The 23265-nt window shown below is 40.3% G+C and overlaps 1 protein-coding gene across 1 annotated transcript in view; it reads left to right on the top strand.

Moving 5' to 3' along the window:
* LOC144221996 (uncharacterized) overlaps positions 1-5288 on the top strand; it is a 77823-nt gene extending 72535 nt beyond the window's left edge. The window contains exon 5 of the mRNA XM_077752497.1: positions 5092-5288. Within this exon, the coding sequence (XP_077608623.1) occupies positions 5092-5208 (117 nt within the window). The 3' untranslated portion in view covers positions 5209-5288. The remainder of the gene's footprint in view (positions 1-5091) is intronic.
* Positions 5289-23265: the final 17977 nt, after the last annotated feature.

Consider the following 23265-nt stretch of genomic DNA (forward strand, 5'->3'; position numbering starts at 1 on the left):
ACTGATGCTGGTTGCTGGTTCCCAGGGTAGCGGACCAGGCAGGCAAATCCTCTTTGTTCCTGCTGCAAGTTTGCCCAAAACTTCTATCACGTCTGTCCTATTGCTAAACTGAGGAGGATGGTGTGGGGACCTCAGATTTCTTTTTTCCTCCGGCCATAAGGCCCAAGGAAGAGTCAGCTGTAATCTACCTGCTCTGGGTTTGTTTCCTTTAATCTGGACACCATAGGGGTCCTTGATGGTCCCAATTAGGGGGAGAATAAGTCCCTCTTCCCTACACTTGTTTTCTGGTGCAGGGCCTTTTAAGCTCTGTTTCTCCTCCCATGGTAAGTTCTACTCTCTAGTCCAGTTTCTAAATTTTACATCTTGCAGACACTGTTTTGTCCTTTTTTTTTTTAATGTTTTATTTATTTCTAGGAGAGAGAGAGAGAGACAGCGTGAACAGGGGAGGGTCAGAGAGAGAGGGAGTCACAGACTGAAACAGGCTCCAGGCTCTGAGCTGGCAGTCAGCACAGAGCCCGACGCGGGGCTCGAACCCACGAGCCGCGAGATCATGACCTAAGTGAAAGTCGGACGCTTAACCGACTAAGCCACCCAGGTGCCCCTGTTTTGTCCTTTATCAGAGCTCCTTTATAGGGGTAGGAGTGCAGGGTGGGAATGAGGCCTTGACCTCTGCCCCCTAAAGGTTAGAGGGTCTGATCCAACACAAAGCAACATGCATTTGGACTTAGTTTTCATTTCTACAAAGAGGTGATGATTTTCCAAAGTGACATATAATCATTAACCTCCTAGTTGGATTGGAAAATGGATCTCTCTTTGCAGCTTCTATGCTCAAACCACTTCATCACACTGTTGTCTTTGGGTAATTTCAATTAGAGTATAGACTGTCTAGCAGAGTATCATGTCCCCAATAATACAGTGGCTGGATAAAGGATAGGGAGAACCGAAGAAATTATGTGAATCATATTCTATTAACTAGAATATCCGGCTCGCATGTATCTGGGTAAATGAGGCTGGCCAGCAGTTCAACATCTATTTAATGTAGTCTGACCTCTGGTGACACAGAGTTCTGTAATAGTGGGATCAAGCTGAATGCATAAAATTCTGCATTTTCAGCCCCCAGGACACCATTTGACTAAAACACTGCTTCAGAAACCAAAGACTTGCCTCTTGCCAGTGAGCTGAAAGACAGCTTTCCAAAAGATCTGGTTTACTCTGAATATTGAACCTCAAGTGTCAATTTTGTAGGAACCAGAGAATACGACGTTACGATTCTTTGTCCCCCTTGCTGAGTGTGTTTGTTGCACATAATGTAAAACTTCAAAACCAGAATACTCCATTTCTATGCTCTACTTGCTGCGTAGACCTATGAGAGACTCACCAGGGGAAAACAAAAGCTTGGTACCAGTTTATACTCTTAAAGAATTCAGGTCTTCTGCCCTGGCCCTAATGGCTTCTATGACCATGAAAATGAAACAAGAACATGTTAGTTGTTGATCATGGAGCCTACCAATTCCCATAAGAAATTACTGACATGGATTGAAGAACAGGCTAGTTTAAGAGTGGTGACACATTTTCACATAGATGCTTTACTTCATGAATCCCATAGACTTCCAATGCAAGTTTATAACTGAAGTAGACATAAAAAAAACAGTGCACAGGAATTTTAAAAAGCAGCTAATTTAATATGAAATGGAATGAAACTAAAGAGAGAACATAAAAGTCCATTCAATAGAGACATCAGATAATATAGATAATTTCTAGTAATCATCAGGAGCAATACTAAAAGAAAAATAACACGAAGGGAAATATTTGGATGGTGTCATAGATGTTTTGTTAAGCACTGTGTTATGCAGATGATGAAACTGGGCTTGTTGGGGTCAATCTACTAATGATAAATTCAGTCAAAGAGTAATGCGAAAGCCTTTGATTTGTCAGATAAAAATCAGCTGCAAAAGTGGGGTGGGAGGAGAAGGGAGCTTTAACTTGGCACTTAGGTGCCAAATAGGCCGCCTCTGTGTGTCAGCTGTCGGTGGCTGACTGGAGATTGTGTTGAGAAGGAAGCTGAGGACACGTCTGGGCTCCGGGGAACAGTGTGCCACACTGAATATTGCGTTGTCCGGCTTAGCTGCTTGGGGGTACACATGCAATAAATAGCATTGCATAACATCACCTACGTGCTCGAATAGATTGCAAGTTCTGAATGTGTCGGCAGTATAATGTGACTGCCGGAAACCATTCGACTCTGTTAGAGGGAGGATAGAGTCAGGAGGAAGGGAGCTGATACACTGCCGGAGTACTGTGCTCAGTACAGGGTGCTGTACTTTATGAGGGATGTCGATAGGAGGGCACCCAGGATGGTGAAGAAATGAAAACTCATTGCAAATAATGACTGAAAGTGTTAGGACCGCCTGGATCCGAACAGAATTAAGAGGGTCACTTCCTACCTTGCTGTATAACTGTACCTGTTATGTCAAAGAAGAACTAAGTTTATTCAAAAGGCAGAAAGAAGACCAGTGAGTTAAGTTTTAAGGAGTCAGATTTCTGCTTAATTTAAGTAAGGGTGCTAAACATTTCGAAATTTTTTTTTTTTGCAAATGAACATTTCCGGGTGAAATCGTGAGCCCCCTGCTGGCAGAGGTCAGGCAGCGACTAGATGACCCGCAGGTCCAAGTTAGCAGGGATGATGCGGAACAGACTAGAAGCTGGAGTGATAGAATGTGTAAGAGTCCTCTAAGATTCTCTGACCCTAAGACAAGGGAGACCCAGGGAGCTGAAAGCCAAAGGGAAGGGCTGGCGCACCCTGGGCTTCTACGCAGCAGTGTACCTGCCTCCACCTGGCAAGCTTGCTTAAAGGTCACAGCTCTGTTAGGCCCCAGAGGCCCCTTCATTCTCACCCCGTTATCTGAGAGCCCAAGGCAGTTTGAGATGGTCTGCTCTCTCAAGACAGCAGCCTTGCTTATCTCAGCCACTGCCCGTCTTTGTCTCCTTAGACGCCTCATTCCCAGCCCCAGGCCTACCCTGACCCTGACCCTGAGCTTCACCAATTGCCCTGAGCTTTCCACACATCATCTCTTTGACAGGAGATAGGCAGATCAGAGCAACCTAGTACATGATGGAAAACTACGGATTGTATACTGTTACAGTTAGCTGAATTATTATTTAGCTAAAAAAAAAGAAAAAAGCACATCCAAGGTGATGCTTAATTGATGGGATGTTTCTAACATGAAAGATGATTTCTAATAATGTCTTCAGTATTGACTTTGTCCATATTGTAATCAAAGGCTTAGATGACTATAAATTAAGTTTACTTATCATGTTTGTGGATAACATGAAGTTGGAGGGGTTTATAAGTGTATGGGATCAGAATTCCAAAAGACCATATTGCCCGGTTAAAATAATAAATCAGACCGAAGAAATACAAATGTAAAGGACATTAATATGAAGTTCTACATTAGAATCTGAAAACCCAGCTGGACAAATTTGCACAGAAAATTGAGAGTGGTGGCTACTCTGAATCAAATTTGAAGCAGCATGACCTAAGAGAGTAGTATAAGCTATGCATGTAATTTTACATTTTCTAGTAAGTCCATTAATAAAAGTAAAAAGATTTAGATAAAATTAGTTTTAATAATATATTTTGTCAACCACAATTTATCCAAAATATTATTTCAACATATAATCAATATAAAATGATTGAGATATTTATACTTCTTACATGAAACCTTTGAAAGCTAAGTGTGTATTTTAAACAGAGCACATCTCAATCCAGAAGCAAAATTTTCATACTTGATCTGTACTTAGATTTCATAAAATTTACAGGTGAAAAAGTAGATTCATATATCCAAGTTGTTTCCAACTTATTTAAAAGATATCTGAGGCACCTACCTGGTGCAGTTGGAAGAGCATGCGACTTTTGATCTCAGGGTCATGAGCTGGAGCCCTAGGTTGAGTGTAGAGATTTCCTAAATAAATAAAACTTAAAAAAAAAAAAAGGTTTCCAGTAATTGAACTAAGTTTCTATTTTTCAGTTTAATTTAAATTATATAAAATTAAAATAATTGAGTTCCTTAGTTGCACTGACCACATATCAAGTACTCAATAATCACATGTGCCTGCCATTTTGGACCATGTTGCTTTAGAAGTCTTTTTTTTTAATGTTTACTTATTTTTGAGAGTGAGATGCAGAGTGCGAGTGGGGGAGGGGCAGAGAGAGAGGGAGACACAGAATCTGAAGCAGGCTCCAGGCTCTGAGCTGTCACAGAGCCTGGCGTGGGACTCAAACTCATGAACTACGAGATCATGACCTGAACTGAAGTCAGACTATTAACTGACTGAGGCACCCAGACGCCCCTGCTTTAGAAGTTTTAATTGGCTAGAGCTGTTTAAGAATCAATAGTGCAGTGTGCTATTAATAATGTGAAATAGTAAAGGTATAGTATTTATTTATTTATTTTATTTTGAAAAGGTACAGTATTTAGAAGAAGGGAGTTGATAGTTTTGTTCTACTCCACTTTAGTTAGACTTATCTGGAGCATTTTAATCACTTCTAGGTAGCAGGATTAAAAGGGGTGTAGACAGGGGTCCTTGGCTGGCTCATTTGATAGAGCATATGTCTTTTGATCTCAGTTTTGAGTTTGGACCCCATGTTGGGGGTAGTGATTACTTAAAATTAAAAAAAAAAAAAACAGAATGAAAAGGGATATGGACAGGCTCTGGGGTTTGTGTATGTGTAAGAGTATATGAAGTTGGGGGCATGATCTCTGCTTTCCAGTAAATGGAGAGTTGGCCCATGGGGTGAGCCTTACTATAGAATACAGGATTAGGGCCAGCATGGCACTGAGCATTAAGAACTTTCCAGTAGATGGGGCGCCTGGGTGGCTCAGTCAGTTAAGCGTCCAACCTCGGCTCAGGTCATGATCTCACGGTTCGTGGGTTCGAGCCCCACGTCAGGCTCTGTGCTGACAGCTAGCTCAGAGCCTGGAGCCTGTTTCTGATTCTGTGTCTCCTTCTTTCTCTGACTCTCCCCTGTTCACGCTGTCTCTCTTTCTCAGAAATAAATAAAACATTAAAAAAAATTTTTTTTTTTTAAAGAACTTTCCAGCAGTCGTATGGGCTATCCTGACAATTCATGAACTGTTGACTCCTGGAGGCCATCAGTCTTCTGGGGAGATATGGAAGAGGACTTCTGAAAACAGAGAGGTTTTCTGAGCTGGATCATTCTCATAGTCCCTTTCAACTTTGACTTTACATATTCCTTTTTTTCCCTTTGTGATCACTTAGGATTCTTTTTGGGGGGAACAAAGTAAAATTTTTGAGTTCAGAAGGTACATTATAGGCTGTCTAGATCACCCTTAACGTTTTCTAAATAGGAACCGTTAGAGGTTAGGTGCTTGTTCAAGGTCATATGGTTATCTGCTGAGGCTTAGAGGTGTCTGGAATCTGGCACTTACCCTTCAGTACACAGGTTATATCTCCTCCAGGTGAACATAGCATTATTAAAACGGAGAAGGTACAGGGAACAAGGCTATACTTCTTTCTTCCTCACTAAGAAAGAAAAGAATTGCTGCATTTGATGTATGCTATTTGCCTAATGTGATTCCTGAAAGGGCAGTGTTTCCTTTTGCTGAAACCAGTGCATGGATGCCACCTACAGGAGTTTTGGAAAAGAGATGCAGAGTGTTTTCCTGTTAGGACACTTGTCTGTCAGTACAAGGATCCTAGCTACTCATTTACAGTCATCCAAAACCTCTTATTATTAATATTCAAAAGAGACTGATATCTAGTGATTTTGCTGAAGGAAAAATTGTAGCTAGATAAATGAGAGCCCTAAGAATAATGGAGAGGTCTGTGTGCCTTTGGGATGTATTCATCAGACCATCTTTAAAAAAAATTTTTTTTAATGTTTTATTTATNCTTAAATACTTTTCCCTCTGAAACATTGCCTTTTGGTAAAATACAATTACTAGGAAGTGTTACACTTGCAAGAGGCAGAATGGAGTAATGAGAATAACACAGGTGACTTCAATAGACTTAGGTTTAAATCCTGACTATGATGATATGTATGTATGTATTTTAAATTTCATTTACGTAAGTAATATCTACACCCAACGTGGGGCTTGAACTCACAACTCTGAGATTAAGAGTCACCTGTTCTGACTGAGCCAGCTAGGTGCCCTGGTGATGATGTTTAATGGGTGACCATTGTGCTCAGTTTCTTCATCTGTGAGAATAATAACACTTATTACCTTGTGTGGTTGTCATGAGGATTCAAGACACACAACGTTCTAGAGTCAAGTCTGAAAGTTCTGCAAGACTAATTGTAATGGATTTTGTCAGTTCTCACTTCAGATGACATTTTGATGTCTATGATTAAGGGACCTTTGTAGGTCTCTGGAGACTGCCCTAGAATCATGGCTAGCCAAGCCGGGAGTGGTACAGCAAGCCCCTAACCACAAATGGTTTCTCCATTATTCTCCTCAGCAACATGTGAACTTTCCTTTTCTGCTATAACCTATTTGTGCCTTTCTGATAGCATTGGTGTTGTTCTGACTTGCAGAATATGATAATTTGTGTCTTTGTCTAAATACGCTTTTAGATTATAAATTCATTGTGGACAGAAAATAGGTTTACATGTTTCAAGTCTCCCCAGAATCAGGCATCTTGCTTGCCCATGAAAGAAAGCACTTAAAATGAACTTATTCAGTGAATATGTGAAGTACAGACAGGTCCTATAATAGTATTGGGGGGAAATTATTAATAAAATGGGTCTTGATTGCTGGAAATATTTGACCAATATTTTTAAAAAAGATTTTATTTTTAAGTAATCTCTACACCCAACATGGGACTTCAACTTACAACCCCGAGATCAAGAGTTGCATGCTCTACTGACTGAGCCAACCAGGCACCCCTATTTGACCTATTTTTGGTGACTGTTCTAAAGGGTGACTTGTTGGGAAGGGTGCTAAAACTCTACGGATTTCTCTGGGCCATTTCATTCCGTCTCCCCTTCCTGGCTTTGCATCCCTCCTGGCTTCCACCCAGAAGGTTACCTTAAATGCCTTCTGTATAGAAATTCTGGAGCTGGGTCGGCAACCAACATGTGCTTTCTCTGGATTTTGCCTTAGGAGGTAAACCACTTTGCTGAGTGACGCTGCTGGAAATACCCAGAAGTTATTCTCAAAACTCAGTGTGCTGGAATTGGCACTCTCCCCTTTATTTGCTGGGAAAGATGCCCTCTTTTTGGTTCAGTGTGGGTGAAAGATGGGTATTTCCACTTCTTTATTTTTCCTTACCCTTCTTGTCAGCCAAGATGGAACTCTTTTTTCGAAGTGAGCATTTCTGGTCGTGGAATGTCACTGAACCAGGGAGAGCCATTCTGGCCTGTTCATTCTGGTCCTGTTGCAGAGCCCAGTTCGGGGGTCCTCCAGAGCTGAGCTCTCTGACTTTGTTTGGGGCAGAGTGACACTGTGCAGACCACTGGGTCCTTTCGAATGGTACCTGGAAACTCTGAACTTAATTGCATTAAAATGGAATCCTTAAGAAGAAGTGGGTTGGATGGGGCGCCTGGGTGGCTTAGTCGGTTAAGCGTCCGACTTTCGCTTGGGTCATGATCTCGTGGTTCGTGGGTTCGAGCCCCGTGTCGGGCTCTGTGCTGACTGCCAGCTCAGAGCCTGGAGCCTGTTTCAGAGTCTGTGTCTCCCTCNATCAACGCAGGGACATTTAATTCGCTTCTGAAGGGAAATATAACGTTGACTACGAGTTTTCTAGCAGCCAGATGAGGAGTAAAGCATGATCAGACATGGCAGGTGGCGAGGAACAATGAGGCTCACTCTGATACCTCCATGAACTATGCTGTCTTAATGTGTGCACCCTGGGGCATCACCCTCATTTATTAGCACAAATTTCCTACCACATCCGGCTTATGGTGGTTGTGAGTTTAACTTGAGAGTCATCTGACTTGTCTCATTTGAATGTTGAAATTGCAAATATCTAATCTGCAAATGCCAAGGGTTTACTGTTCATGGTTTGTATCTAAAAATAAACTAGCTGCCTAGGAGAAGGACAACTATTACTGGGGCTGAAGACAAAGATAAATTTCGACTGTCTTGTAGAGTATATTGTATTATGTAGTGAACAATAGCCTCCACAAGATTCTTACAGTAAGTATGAATTTCACATGTAGGCTATTTTTGTTAATATTGCCTCATTGTAGGCTGAGGATATGTGCTACTGAAGCACAATTCATTGAACTGATTTGAGAGTGAGGTGGGGCTGTGTTTGGTGTATAAGAAGAATTCAGTCCAAAACACACACCAAGAAGAAGAATATTCTGGTAAAGTGTCAAGCCACTGCCATGTGTCTTGAGTACATTTTCTTCCATAGTCAACTTTTCTAGCTGGTTGCGGATACTATTTTCAGCAATGGATTATCTTCTGTCCTACTTGTTAAATGATCATCATTTCTTAACACTCAGCGAAAACCTCACCTCATCACAATGAATGAACACAAGATGCTTCTGACCTTGAGCAGAACATTAGATTATTTAAATTGAAATGTAGGAGACAGAGAACTGGCGATCTGGCAGTTCAATGCAGGAGGCTTGTTAGCCTATGATTTAATAACTCTGAGCTCTTGTGTAGCATCTCTTCTCTGTCGGTTTTCATCATTTGGTCGATTATATATCATACAACAGTGGATAAAACACACAGAAGGTCATATTGATTTAGCTCAGACAAGATAATTTGTCCAGCCTCATCTTTTTAAAAAAATTATCAGTGATAATTCTTTCCTCTTTGAAAATAGGAAGAAAAAAACAGATGATCAAGATTTTTGACTTCTATGATTCTTTTTACGAAGCTTGTAAATGTCAGAACGGGGGCTGGATTTGAAGTGGACTGTCCTGCATCTTCTGTGGTCTGCCTGTGCACTATTGTGTCAAGGAACCATGTTAAGATGTCTGTGGAAATTGCAGATTCCATAAGACATGCCCATCAGAGGCTTTTCCGGTCAGCATAGACCAGTATTCTCAAAGAGGGAGGTTTGGGAGTATGGTGGGGCAAGATCACTCCTAAGGGAGTGATAACTGATTCTTGGGTACGGGACTAGGGACAAAAATATCTCAGATAGTTCAATATACTCAGAGAGTATATTGGTTTGTGGCCCTCCAAAGGGACATGGCACATAACAGCATATCTATAAGTGTTAAAAATTTAATGGTGGGCATGATTAGGGGAAAAATGGCTATTGATGTAGAAAGGTGTATTTAAATATCTTTAGGGGTGCCTGGGTGGCTCAGTCGGTTAAGCATCTGACTTCGGCCCAGGTCATGATCTCGCAGTTGGTGGGTTCGAGCTCTGCATCGGGCTCTGTTCTGACAGCCAGCTCAGAGCCTGGAGCCTGTTTCAGATTCTGTCTCTGTCTCTCTCTGACCCTCCCCTGCTCACGCTGTCGCTCTCTCTCTCAGAAATAAATAAAAAACATTACAATTTAAAAAAAAAATTTTTTTTTAAATAAAAATACAATAAGTTTTTTTAAAATGTATATTTGTTTTTGGGGCACCTGGGTGCCTCAGTCGGTTAAGTGTCTGACTTCTACTCGGGTCATGATCTCATGGTCTGTGGGAGCCCTGCCTCCTGTCAGAACAGAGCCTGGAGCCTGCTTCAGATTCTGTGTTTCCCTCTCTCTCTGCCCCTTTCCTGCTCACACTGTATCTNCTCTGGGCTCTGAGCCATCAGCATGAAGCCCAACATGGGGCTGGAACCCATAGATTCTGAGATCATGACTCCAGTGGAAGTCAGATGCTTAACCGACTGAGCCACCGTGGTGCCCCTAGGAAGGTGTATTTATATGCTGGTGCGGCTCTTCTGGTGTGACAGAGATCATATGGGGGTAATGAGGGTGATGATATACACTTTTTTCTTCTAAGTAATCTCTACTCCAACACAAGGCTTGAACTCACGACCCTGAGATCTAGAGTCACATATTCTACCGACTGAGCCAGCCAGGCACCCCCACTTTTTTTTTAAAATTTTACTTCTATAGGTTTCTCTTTATCCATTTTAATGTGATAAAAATACTTCATATGAGATCTAGCCTCCTAACATAGTTTTAAGTGAACAATACAGTAGTGCTGACTGTTGGTACAATGTCATACAGCAGATCTCTAAAAATGTTCATCTTGCTTAACTGAAACGACGTCCATTTGTTAATACCTTCTCATTTCTCCCTCCCTCTTTATTATTATTATTTTTAATGTTTTATTTATTTCTGAGAGACAGCGTGGGCAGGGGAGGGTCAGAGAGGGAGACACAGAGTCTGAAACAGGTTCCAGGCTCCGAGCTGGTCGTCAGCACAGAGCCCGACGTGGGGCTCGAATCCACAAACCACGAGATCAACCTGAGCCGAAGTTGGACGCTCAACTGACTGAGCCACCCAGGTGCTCCACCTCCCTCTTTATTCTATGAATTTGACTATTTCAGAAATCTCATGTAAGTGGAATCATGCAGTATTTGTATTTCTGTGATGTGTTAGCATATTTAGCATAATTACTTAGCACAATGTCCTCAAGTTTCATCCATGTTATAGCATATGAAGGATGCTATCTATCTATCTATTGAAGTTTATTTTATTTTATTTTTTTAGTAATCTCTATACCCAATGTGGGGCAAGGTCTCATGACCTTGAGATCAATAGTCGTTTGTTCTCCCAACTGAGCCAGCTAAGGCACCCCAGGATTTACCTTTTTTTTTGAGAGAGAGAAAGAGAGAGAGAAATAGAAAGAGTGGGAGAGTAAGTGCAGGGGAGGGACAGAGGGAGAGGAAGAGAGAAAATGTTAAGCAGGCTCCATGCTCAGTGTGGAGCCCGACAAGGGGCTTGATCCTATGACCATGAGATCATGACCTAAGCCTAAATCAAGAGTCAGATGTTTAACTGACTGAGCCAGCCAGGCGCCCCAGGATTTACTTTTTTAAAGGTTGAATGATATTCCTTTTTTATGTATATACAACCTTTTCTTTATCCATTCATCCATTAATGGACATTTGGTTGCATTCACGTTTTGGTTTCTGGCACTAGTGTTCAGTGAAGATGGGGGTGCTTATATTTCTTGAAGATCCTTATTTCAATTCTTTTAGATAAATACCCAGAAGTGGGAAGGCTGGATCATATGGTAATGGTAACATTAATGGTAACAATGGTAACTCTAGTTTTCATTGTTTGAGGATCTTTCATACTGTTTTCCTTAATGATTGCACCTTTTGCCTTTCCACCAGCAATGCACAAGAGTTCCAATTTCTTTTTTTGTTTTAATGTTTATTTATTTTTGAGAGAGAGAGTGTGAATGGGGCAGGGGCAGAGAGAGAGGGAGACACAGAATCGAAGCAGGCTCCAGGCTCTGAGCTTTCAGCACACGGGGCTCGAACTCACGAACTGGTGAGATCATGACCTGAGCCAAAATCGGACACTTAACCGACTGAGCCACCCAGGCGCCCCAAGAGTTCCAATTTCTGCACATTTTCACCAATACTTGTCTTTTGTGACATGCCATTTATCGAGGGTGTATTATGTGGTAAGCATCTTGTATGCATGATGTCAGTTTGACTTCAAAAGATGAAAGTTGAGGCTTGGAGAGTTAGGCAAGTTGTCCAGGGAAGGCAATAATGCTTACTGTTTGAGAACTCAGGCTGATGCATGAGGCCAGGCCTTAAAGGATGACATTTACTAGTCATTTGACCACGGCTAAGCCTTGTTTCCTCAATTATAAGTTGGAGATATTAACTGTACCTCTCTAAAGGGCAATGTATCTGAGTAAATTTGGTTATTGTTATAATAATTTTTATTAGTAACGCTTGTGCTGTCAGTCACTTCTCTTTTTGTTTCAACTGGAGTGCTATATATGTATTAATATAATTAACATATTAAGGATTAATATGATTAATATCCAAAGAACTTTTATAAATCACTAAGAGACAACAAATATTCCAATATAAAAATTTGGGCAAAGACATGAGGCAATTTATTTTTTGTTTTAGTTTTTAAAAAGTTTATTTATTTCTTTTAGTAATCTCTACACCTAACAAGGGGCTTGAATTCACGACTCCGAGGTCAAGAGTCTCATGCTCTTTCAACTGAACCAGCCAGGCGCTCTGGACATGAGGCCAAATAAGAAATACAAATGGCTAATAAACACAAAAAAGTACTAGGTAGTAGACAACATGAATTATCATTTTTGTTCATAAGATTGGCAAAACTTTAAGTAATCAGGGTGCCTGTTGCTGGTGAGAATGTGTGAGTAAGCACACACTGTTGTTGGCAGCGTAAAATGATTTGACCCATTAATAAAAAGAACAACTGTTTCTAGACCAAAGTTTGTAGGTATCCAAAGCCGTAAAAAATATGCAAGCCTTTTAACCTAACAATTCCACTTCTAGAAATATAACTAAGGCAAAAACCAGATGAGTAGAGAGATGTATATAGAGCGATATTTAGTGCATCTGTATTTATAATGATAAACAATTAGGAACAAACTAAACGTTCAGTAACAGCTATTGTAGTTGTTATTGTCAAAGATAAAATTGTTCAATGAGATGGAAAACATTTTTTTTTCAAGTAATTCTGTTGAAGTTAAAAATCAGACCAGTGCTATGATACCATGCTTGTTTAAGAAGGAAAAAGTGTGGGTGCCTGGGTGGCTTAGTCGGTTAAGCGTCCGACTTTCGCTTAGGTCATGATCTTACGGTTCGTGGGTTGGAGCCCCGCGTCGGGCTCTGTGCTGACTGCCAGCTCAGAGCCTGGAGCCTGTTTCGGAGTCTGTGTCTACCTCTCTCTCTGACCCTCCCCTGCTCACGCTGTCTCTCTCTCTCCTAGAAATAAATAAAAATATTTTTTAAAAAAAGAAGGAAAAAGTGTGCATATAGCCACAGAAAAAATATTGAAAGCACATATTTCAAAAATTTTGAATTGCCTTTGCATATAGAATTATAGGTGATTATTTTCTCTTTTCAAAACTTTTCTGTGATGAGCATGTATTATGCTTTAGTTAGTTGCTGCACAACAGGCCATTGTAAATTTAGTGGCATAGAGTAATAGTCATTTTACTATGTTGACAAGTTCCATGGTCAGGAATTTAGAAAGATCAGACTAGGGACAGCTTGCATCCACTTATTATGTGTCAGACCTCAGCTGGGAAGAAACTTGAGGTCTGGGGGTGACTCAACAGCTGGGGACTGGGATTACCTGAAGGCCACTTCACTCACATGACAGACCCCTAGGCTAGGAGGATTTGAAGAATGGACCTATCTGCTGGAGCATCTACATGTGGCCTTTCCACGTGTTGTGGCTCCATCCCGGCCTGGTGGCCCCAGTGTACTTGGACTCTTCATATGATAGCTTAGGGCTTCAGGTGTGGGTGGTACAGTGGGCAAGCCAGTCACTACATGGCATTTTCTGAGCTGACCTTGGAACTTGTGTGGTATCACTTCTGCTTCTGTTGGCTACAGATCACAGGTTCATCCATATTCAAGGGAGAAGGGACATAAACACCGCTTCGTGGTCCTATTGTAGAAAAGTGAGATGAGAGATATTGTTACAGTTGTCATTGTAAAATACACACATTATTACTTTTGCAATGAAAAAAAACCTCCACAAATTGCATTGTATTTTTTATTAAAGCTTATTATAAAATACCGATGAGCTAAATCTCTGAAGTTTGGACTGGAGAAGGAAGCATTTTGCATAATTGAGTTGATAACAACCTTCCCAAGTATCTCTGTGTTGTTCTCTGTGTCCTGGCTGAGTTTCCTGCCCTTAGTGTGTTCCTGTTTGGGGGTACAAGGGTGGAAGTGGAGATGAGTGAAGATAGGGTTGCCAGATACAATACAGAATGCCCAATGAAATGTAATTTCAGATAAAAAAATGTTTAGTATAAGCCTGTCTCAATTATTGTATGGACCATACTTACACTAAACAATTACTCATTGCTTAGCTGAAATTTAAATTTCACTGGGCATTCAGTATTACTCTTTGCTAAATCTGGCAGCTGTAACTGGGGGGACATCTGGAGATAAGCCTGAATGGGTCCTTGCCATTTTCTCTTGACTCTCGTGTTGGGCAATGAAGGGAAGAGCTTTTGGCAGTAATAGAGAGATTCTATTTTCAGTGCGGCATCAGCACCGTCAGAATAGAACAAGGGGAGAGATGGGGTGAGGGAAAGAATGTCTTCCAACATGTGAGACAGTAGAGGCCAGAAAGCTGGACTTGATTCCTGGACTTGTTGAACATTCACCACGACCTTGGATAAGTTACTAAATCCCTCTTGGGGCCAACTTTCTTGTGTGAATTATACTAACCAACATAGGGGTGTTGGGAGGTTGAATATGAGAGGAGGGAAATTGCTTTGAAAACCTTACAAACCTCCCTAGAAAGGAAGATTTAAGTGTGGGTGCTCGTTCCCTCACCCGGAGCCTGGTGAGGTCAGAATGGTGAGAGGCACACCTAAGGGGTTTCCTATTGGCTTTTCAGCCATGGGCTCCCATTGCTGTTTTTTGTTTTACTTTTTTTTTTTTTTAAGTTTATTTATATATTTTGAAAGAGAGAGGGAGCAATTACAGGAGGGTGAGAGAGAGAGAGGGAGAGAGAGAGAATCCCAGGCAGGCTTCATGCTATCAGCACTGAGCCCCATGTAGGGCTTAAATTCACAAACTGTGAGATCATGACCTGAGCTGAAATCAAGAGTTGGACGCTTAACCAACTGAGGTATCCAGGTGCCCCTCACATTGCTGTATCACCCGAAGGTGTTGTTGCTTTTTAAAGTCTATCATCCCCTGTCCCACCATGAGCTACAGCAACTAGGACAATAGTAGATGTTTCTGTTAAATAGTTAAATGTGTCATTAAATCCTGCTTTTAGTTTTGTTCTTTGACTGTGACTCTCCCTTCTTCAATGGAGTTCATACAAGTTGAAGGCTAATGTGCTTTAAAAAGTTTTATTCTTTTCCCTCTCTCTCTGCTAAGATGCAGTTTTAGTAGCTAAAATTAAGATCAGTGAATTTATGCCGGTTTCCAAATGGAGATCTGGCCAATGACAAGTGTTTTTTTTTTTGTTTTGTTTATCAGTTGCTAGGTAGAAAAGGATCCCGCATAGCAGCAACCTGGAATAGTGCAAAGTGAGAGAGAGAGAGAGAGAGGGTAGGCTAGACAGCTACTCTATGAATAAAGAAGTAAAATTTTACACCATTCTTGTAAAGATAGACGAGACAATCAATTCTTTACGGCTTGTATTGTTAGTGATTTAATTAGAGCAAAATTTCTATTAATTAGGAACCAACTATCTTCAGATTTGCCCCACCTCTAAGTCTACCTTGTAGCACTGAGACCCTTGTTGAGTGAATACTCAAGTATTTGCTGAGTGTTAATTTAGTAAAATGGGCCACTCTTAAGAAAACTTCACATTTTAAATTTATTAAAAATAAATCAAAGCAATTTTCAGGATATCTTGATTTGGGTATACATTCAGCTCAGTTTCTTACTTTTGTATATCTTATTTCAGATATAGCATTGTGGGTAGAGTATATAGTGAGACTTATGTTTAGGACTGTGACTGAGGCCTTGCAAAATCCTTAGTCATCCAAGAAAGATGAATTGCTATATTTACATAAAATATTTGTATTTGTATATAAATTGTTTATACATATATGAACATATATAATTTATGTAAAGGCACTATTTGTTNAATAAATTATTTGCTTTACTTTACTTATTTTTAATATAATATATTTATATAATCTATAAAAAACACATAATATATAATATATTTAATATAATTTTAAAATATTTTAAAGGATTAATTTTTGAATTATTTTACTTTAATTATTTACTTTATTCCAATTATTTTATGTCATTAAGAAATAAAAATTTGAAAAAAATAGGGATCTAGGACGTATGCTCTTGTCACCAGAAATTTAATTTAAGCAATTCTATTCACAAAATATTCTTCATAATCATAGTTTTGCCATATGCTAGAAAACAGCATCAGAAAAATGTTCTGGAAAACCATCCACCAAAGTCTTCTGCCATTGGAATGATTTATTAGTTAACTGTGGGTTCTTTTATGACTTGGACTCTACTTAGAATACACCTAGATTTCACTGATCCTGTTCATACATTAGATCCTTATCAAGGTGGGATCTTGTTCATTTTATTCTCCTGGGCCTGGTACATAGCTGACTCTCAGTAAATACTTGAGCAAAGTGGATGGACTGATGAGTAGTATTAGGTTTTTTTTTTTTTTTAATTTTTTTGATGAATAGCAGTTCTTTTTTTTTTCTTTTTAAAATGTTTATTTATTTTTGAGAGAGGGAGAGAGCACAAGCAGGGGAGGGGCAGAGAGAGAGAGACATACACAGAATCTGAAGCAGGCTCCAGGCTCCAAGCTGTCAGCACAGAGCCCCATGTGGGGCTCAAACCCAGGAACTGTGAGATCATGATCTGAGCTAAAGTCAGATGTTTAACCAAACAAGCCACCCAGATGCCCTGATGAGTAGCACTTCTTAAATGTGGGTCCTCTAAGGAGGCTTATAGATTCCTCAGAGCCACAGTGAGGGATGGCCTGGGGATTCCAATCCCAGGACTGTTATGTTCAATTGCCTGTTAGGGTTAATTGTGTCTAATTGTTTTGTAAAGTGATATAGATATAGACGCACAATGTAGAAACATATGTATATGTGTATATATATTTAATATAAAATATTAAATGTAGGAGTGCCTGGGTGGCTCAGTCAGTTAAGCATTCGATTCTTAATCTTGACTTAGGTGATGAGCTCACGGTTCATGATCTCACGGATCTCACGGCCTGCTTGGGATTCTTTCTCTCCCTTTCTCTCTCTGCTGCCCCGTGTGCATGCACACACACATGTGCACGCGTGCTCTCTCTCAAAATAAATAAATAAACAAATAAGCCTAAAAAATGTTTAATATCTTAGTATGCAGAGATATCTCATGAGACTTGAGTGTTCCGAGGAGGTTTGAGAAGGGTACTGGGATTTGAAAAGAGGCTTGAGGGGTGGGAAGGTATTCATGGTATTTTGTGAGGGGAGCAGGGTAAGCAAGGTGAGGAGGTGGGGAAATGAGAGTTCATGCAGGGGAAGCATGAGACATCAGATTGGAAAGGTGGGTTGGGGACAGGCCCTGTAACCAATTTGTTTTCTTTTCACTTGTGCATATCAGTATTTCATGTATAACAATAAAAAGTAATTCAAATAGACCAAATAGACTTACCAGCTGTGACCTATCCATAATTACAGCTAATCTCTGGAAAGCGCTCTGGAGAACTGAAATTCTTTTCTCAGATGGTTTTTCTTTTCTGGTCTGAACCATATCAAGAGTTTTCTGTTGCGCTCTCAGGGACAAGGTGCCTTCCCATCTCTTTAATGCTCGCTCCTGCTATTCTGCAGCACAGAGATGAAGGGGACGGCGGCCTGCCCAGGCAGCGTTTGCCAGGCGTCTGCGCCCGTCTCCCGAGCTTTCCTTGGAGATGACACAGAGGGCTGGGCTCCAGCTTTTTGATACTTTGGTTAGAGCTGTCAGTGTGGCCGTAGCAGGAAACGTTTCCTGTAAACAATAAGGGAGAACTAATATCCTTAATGGCCAAATTGAAAGGGTTGTTAGCAACTTCCCACATTGCCTGCCTATCCAGATAAATTGTGATTATTGATAAGTATGCATGCCTGGGGTTAGAATGAAATTTTTATGTATACATATTGGGGTGACAGCTCAAGGATTGATGGGGAGGAGACTCTGAGAGCTGTGTTTTCAAACTACATAAAACCCACCAATACCTGAAAAGACTTAACAACAAATTTTTCATTTCCTAAATAGAGATTTTTACCGTTTTGCCCTCCTGCTTCAAAGACTTTATGAAATCTTGGAGTATTTGAGAAAACTTGCCAAAAAATTGTATTTTATTCATTTGTCTTTATTCTTAATTTTTTTCATGACTTCTCCTTTTTTAAAAATTTTTAAATGTTTTGGGGCGCCTGGGTGGCTTAGTCGGTTAAGCGTCCGACTTTCGCTTAGGTCATGATNTTAATTGACTGAACCACCCAGACGCCCCTTTCGTGACTTCTAATGAAACTGTTTCATTGCTCTTATTCTATATTGTTGTGGGTGAAGCTTGTGTTTTAGTTTCTTTTCTAAAAATATCAATCCAACCATTTAAACTCAGAGCTAATTAATCAATGTGTGTAGGTAAGACATTTATATTGATTACCTTGTCCCTTAAAAATTTTTTTCTTCCATCTGCGTAATGATGATGGTACAAAATTCAAAAGATCTTAGGAGTTTTTTTTTTTTAATGATTTTATTTTTAAGTAGTCTCTACACCCAATGTGGGGCTTGAACTCACAGCCTCGAGATCAAGAGTTGCATGTTCTACTAACTGAGGCAGCCAGGTCTCCCTAGGAGTTTATGTTTAAAAGGAAGTTTTTCTCTCATTTCCCTTGCTATTATTTTCTCTTTACAGAAGTAACCATTGTTTCTTGTGTATCATTTCAGAGCATTCTACAGCACTTTTAAGCGTGTATGGTATGTGTGTGTGTGTGTGTGTGTATCTCCTTCAAAGTTATACACACACAAATGGTGGCATATACATACTGTTCTGCACCATGTTTTTTGCATTATAGGTACTGGATATATTACATATAGAACCACATAATTCCTTTCAATAGCTACATAATATTCCATTTACCAAAGCAGTTCTTCAGCTGGACATTTTGTTGGTTGGAGTGAAAAAAATTTTTTTTAAGTTTATTTATTTTGAGAGAGAGTGAAAGCATGAGTGGGAGAGGAGCAGAGAGAAAGGGAGAGAGAGGGAATCCCAAGCAGGCTCTGCACTGTCAGTGTGGAACCCCACGCAGGGCTCAAACCCATGAACTGTGAGATTATGGCCTGACCTGAAGTCAGACACTTAATTGACTGAGCCACCCAGGTGCCCCTGGAGTGAAAATTCTTATACCAACAGCATTTGTTATCAGTGTGAGCACAACTGTATGGTAAGTTTTTAAATATGCAATTGCTAGGCCCAACAGAATGTACATTAAATATTTTTCATATGTATTTCCAAATAGCTCCTCCAAAAAAGCTGTGTAAATTTTTATTTCTACCAACAATCTACACAAGTTCTAGTTTGCCCATTTTCTCACCAACTGGTACTCGCTCATATGAAAGTGATAAATGGTATCTCATTGTGATTTTATTTTTTTATTTTATTTTTATTTTTATTTTTTTTACAAATAGTTTATTGTCAAATTAGTTTCCACATAACACCCAGTGCTCATCCCCACGTCATTGTGATTTTAATTATCTTTTTTTTTAATTGAGGAAACTGAACATTTTTTTAAAAAGTTTTATTTATTTATTTGAGAGTGGCAGAGTGAGTGGGGAAGAAGCAGACAGAGAGGAAGAGAGAATCCCAAGCAGGCTCTGTGCTGCCAATGCAGAGACTGATGTGGAGTTCCAACTCATGAAACTGTGAGATCATGACCTGAGTTGAGCCCAAGAGTCTGATGCTTAACTGACTGAGCCACTTGGGTGCCTCCTGAACATTTTAAAATATGTGTAAAAGACCTTCATACTTGTTTATATGAACTATTTACCCTTTTACCTATTTTTGTTTTTAAATTTTATTTCTTTAAAAACTTTTTAAAAAATGTTTTATTTATTCTTGAGAAAGAGTGACAGAGTATGAGCAGGGGAGGCGCAGAGCAAGAGGGAGACTCAGAATCTGAAGCAGGCTCCAGGCTACCAGCTGTCAGCACACAGCCGAAAGCAGGGCTCGAACTCATGAACCATGAGATCATGACCTGAGCTGAACCCAAGAATCTAGTGGTTAACCAACTGAGCCACCCAGGTGCCCCTTTAATTTTTTTTTTCAGATGGCTACTCAGTTGTCACAATATTATTTATTAATGAATCTATCTTTTCCTTGCATATTTGAAATCCACCTTTATTGAATACTAACTCTCTGAGTGAATTTGGATTTATTTCTAGACCATTTTCTTTTAAGGTTTATTATTTTGAGGGAGACAGGCAGTGCAAATGTGGGTGGAACAGAGAGAGACAGAGAGAGAATCCCACGTGGGCCCCGTGCTTCCTGCGCAGAGCCTGATGCGGGACTCAAACTCATGAAAATGTGAGATCATGACCTGAGTTGAAACCAAGAATCAGACACTTAACTGAGCTACCCAGGCGCCCCTCTAGACTATGTTTTGTTCCATTGATGATGTCAAGCAAATCTGACAACTTTAAAGTGATTTTCACAAAACGATTCAAAATTTATTGAAACAGTATTTTCCATCATATTAGACAGCTAAAATCACCAGAATTCTAAGAGATTTGATTTTTTTAAGTTCATTTATTTGGGATGCCTGGCTGGCTCAGTCGGCTGAGCGTCCGACTTCGGCTCAGGTCATGATCTTGTGGTTCGTGGGTTTGAGCCCTGCGTCAGGCTCTGTGCTGACAGCCAGCTCAGAGCCTGGAGCCTGTTTCAGATTCTGTGAGTCCCTCTCTCTCTGACCCTCCCCTGCTCACGCTATCTCTCTCTCTCTCAGAAGTAAATAAGAACATTAACATTTTTTTTAAGTTCATTTATTTATTTTGAATGAAAGAGAGGCAGGGGGAGGGGCAGAGAGAGAGGGAGAGAGAATCTCAAGCAGGCTCTTCATTGTCAGCACAGAGACCACTTTGGGGCTCAGTCCCACAAACCATGAGATCATGATCTGAGTTGAAATCAAGAGTGAGCCACCGAGGCCAACAGACTGAGCCACTGAGGCACCCTTGAGAGAATTGATTTTTGATTTGTTGAAAGACCTTAGTATTTTAGCCCCATCTTCAGCAGAAAATGCCTCCACTTTGTGCTATTAGAAGCTGTGCGTCCTCATGCGAACATTATGCATGAAAACAAAATATTCCACATTAGTTTTATTAACTCTCTTCTTCACTGTTTTGTCATTTTAATATTGAAATCTACATGAAACACTGTTGGCAGTATCATTGTGTCTCCTCACTGTATCATTAATTATGAAACTTTCAAATATGTTTCCATTTCCTTTCTCTTCCAAGTAAAAATTTTAAAAAATTGTGGTGACAAAAAACTGATCTGTTAACAATTCCAAGTGTACATAGTTCAATGGCATTAAGTACATTTGCATTGTTGTGCAGCCGTCACCATTAATCATTTATTCTTTTAAAAAATGTACAGCTTGTCTTTAAAAAGGTAGAGATCAGCTTAAAAATGATATGTTGAATCCCTGAGAAGCAAAAGCCAGTCAGTAATTTGAAACTGATGTGCATAGCGTCTTTCTGGAACACAAATGCATTCTATAAAAGGAATGTGTTTCTTGGCTCTAAGTGCCAATACATTAAATCTGGCCATTTAGAAATTGATCTGAAACCTGGTTCTTAAACTCATATTCAGCCTGAGCTCAGAGACTAAACTGTGGGCTCTGGTCAGCGCCCACTGCTCAGTAGCCTTGACCTTCTACATGGAGTTGTCCAAGGCCCTCCCAGAGCTTTTTATTTTGGGGATGAGGTTCTCCTAATGTCACTTAAGTAAATGAAGACATGCCTCGTTCATGCCTCCTGAATACATGTCCCTTGCCCCCTTCTCATCTTACTTCAGGTGTCTCTCCCACCAAATTAAAATCTGGTGCTCTCTTCCCCGCCCCCCCCCCCCCCCTTACAGACATATGTCAGCGGCGCCACGAATGAGAAGGTGCTAGCCAGCCATATTGTTGCTCACCACCATGTAAAACAGTGTTACCAAGGCAGGACTCTAAGGGCCGTCCTTCTGAGTGGAATGGCCCGTTTCCAAAGGGAGTGTTTTTTTCCTCTCTGTCATGTGGAGGAACATATGTTAATGAATGAGGGCAGGAGAGAGGCAATTAAAGGGAGGCTCGCGGCTCTTGGAGGCTGGTCAGGGGCAGCTGTGCAGTTCTTCCTGACAAAATCCCTGCCGTCTGCACCCTGAAGAGGCTGTTTTCCGGCAGATTGCCGCCACAATAGAAAACGTAAGGGGTATCACTGTCCCGTCTTCCTGTGGCTACTGCACTGTCCTTTATACTTTCTTTTTGGTGCGCTTATTCACCTAACTTATCTCCCAAAAATTAAAAATTCACATCCTGTTACGGAAAATTATAGGACACGACAGATTATGTTTGTGACTGGAATTAATCTTTGCATGAGAAAGGAATAAAGATTTCCCCTCTCCACTTTCTACATCATGTTGAGAGAAGCTGGAAAGAAAAAAGCCTGAACAGCACTGAATCAATCTCAGTGAAACTCAATGAGTGTGAGAAACCATGTCAGAGCCTTGTTTTTTTGTTTGTTTGTTTGTTTTTTATGTAGCAGACTTGAAGAATAACAACAGTATTTTCCTTGTAGGGTTGTGGGGAGCATGAAGCAGGTTAATGGACACACAGTGCTCAGACAAGTGCCTAGTACTACATAATCTCAGTGCTCTTGTTATAAGTATTCTAGTCATTACTTCATTCCTCAGTCCATCTCTGAGTATATTCTGAGACATCAGCATTTTTGAGGACCTCTCTTTTTTGCTTCTGTTCGATCATCGCTTCAACTTGTTCTCAAGAGGGAAAAGCTACTGTGATCCCTGCTTCTCTGTGAAACGAAGCAGAAGAGACACAGTACTATGACAAATTGTATTTTGTTTCGGCTCAGAACTAGAGGCCACATTGCTTATTTTTCTTCAAATAATGATGCTTTCTTTCAGTGTATTTGTTCATAGAAAAATATTTTGGAAGAGAACACAGATCCTGGAATCTTAGACCCTGAAGGTTTTCATTCATTTATTCAACTGCCACATGCTGTTTCCTTGGCTGGGAATACAGAAATGAGCAAGCAAGTGTGGCTGCTGCCCTAGGGAAGCTTTCCTTCTAGTTTTTAAACTTATTTTTTATTTTTAAAAAAATGTTTATTTATTTGAGAGAGAGAGCGAGCAGGGGAGGGGCAGAGAGAGAAGGAGAGAGAAAATCCCAAGTAGGCTTCATGCTATCAGTGCCAAGCCCGATGGGGTCTCGATCTCATGAGATCATCACCTGAGCCCAACTTGGCAGCTTAACTGACTGAGTCACCCAGGTGCCCCTGCCCTAGGGAAGAGTTCCTTCTAGAATGGAAAACTGGCAATAAACATATGAATAAGTGGACAAAGCAATTTAAACCATAAATATATGTTATAGGAAAGCAAAACAGGCATTTATTA

Source organism: Crocuta crocuta, unplaced genomic scaffold (genome assembly GCF_008692635.1).
Source record: "Crocuta crocuta isolate KB4526 unplaced genomic scaffold, BGI_CrCroc_1.0 scaffold141, whole genome shotgun sequence".
In the NCBI taxonomy this organism is placed as follows: Eukaryota; Metazoa; Chordata; class Mammalia; order Carnivora; family Hyaenidae; genus Crocuta; species Crocuta crocuta.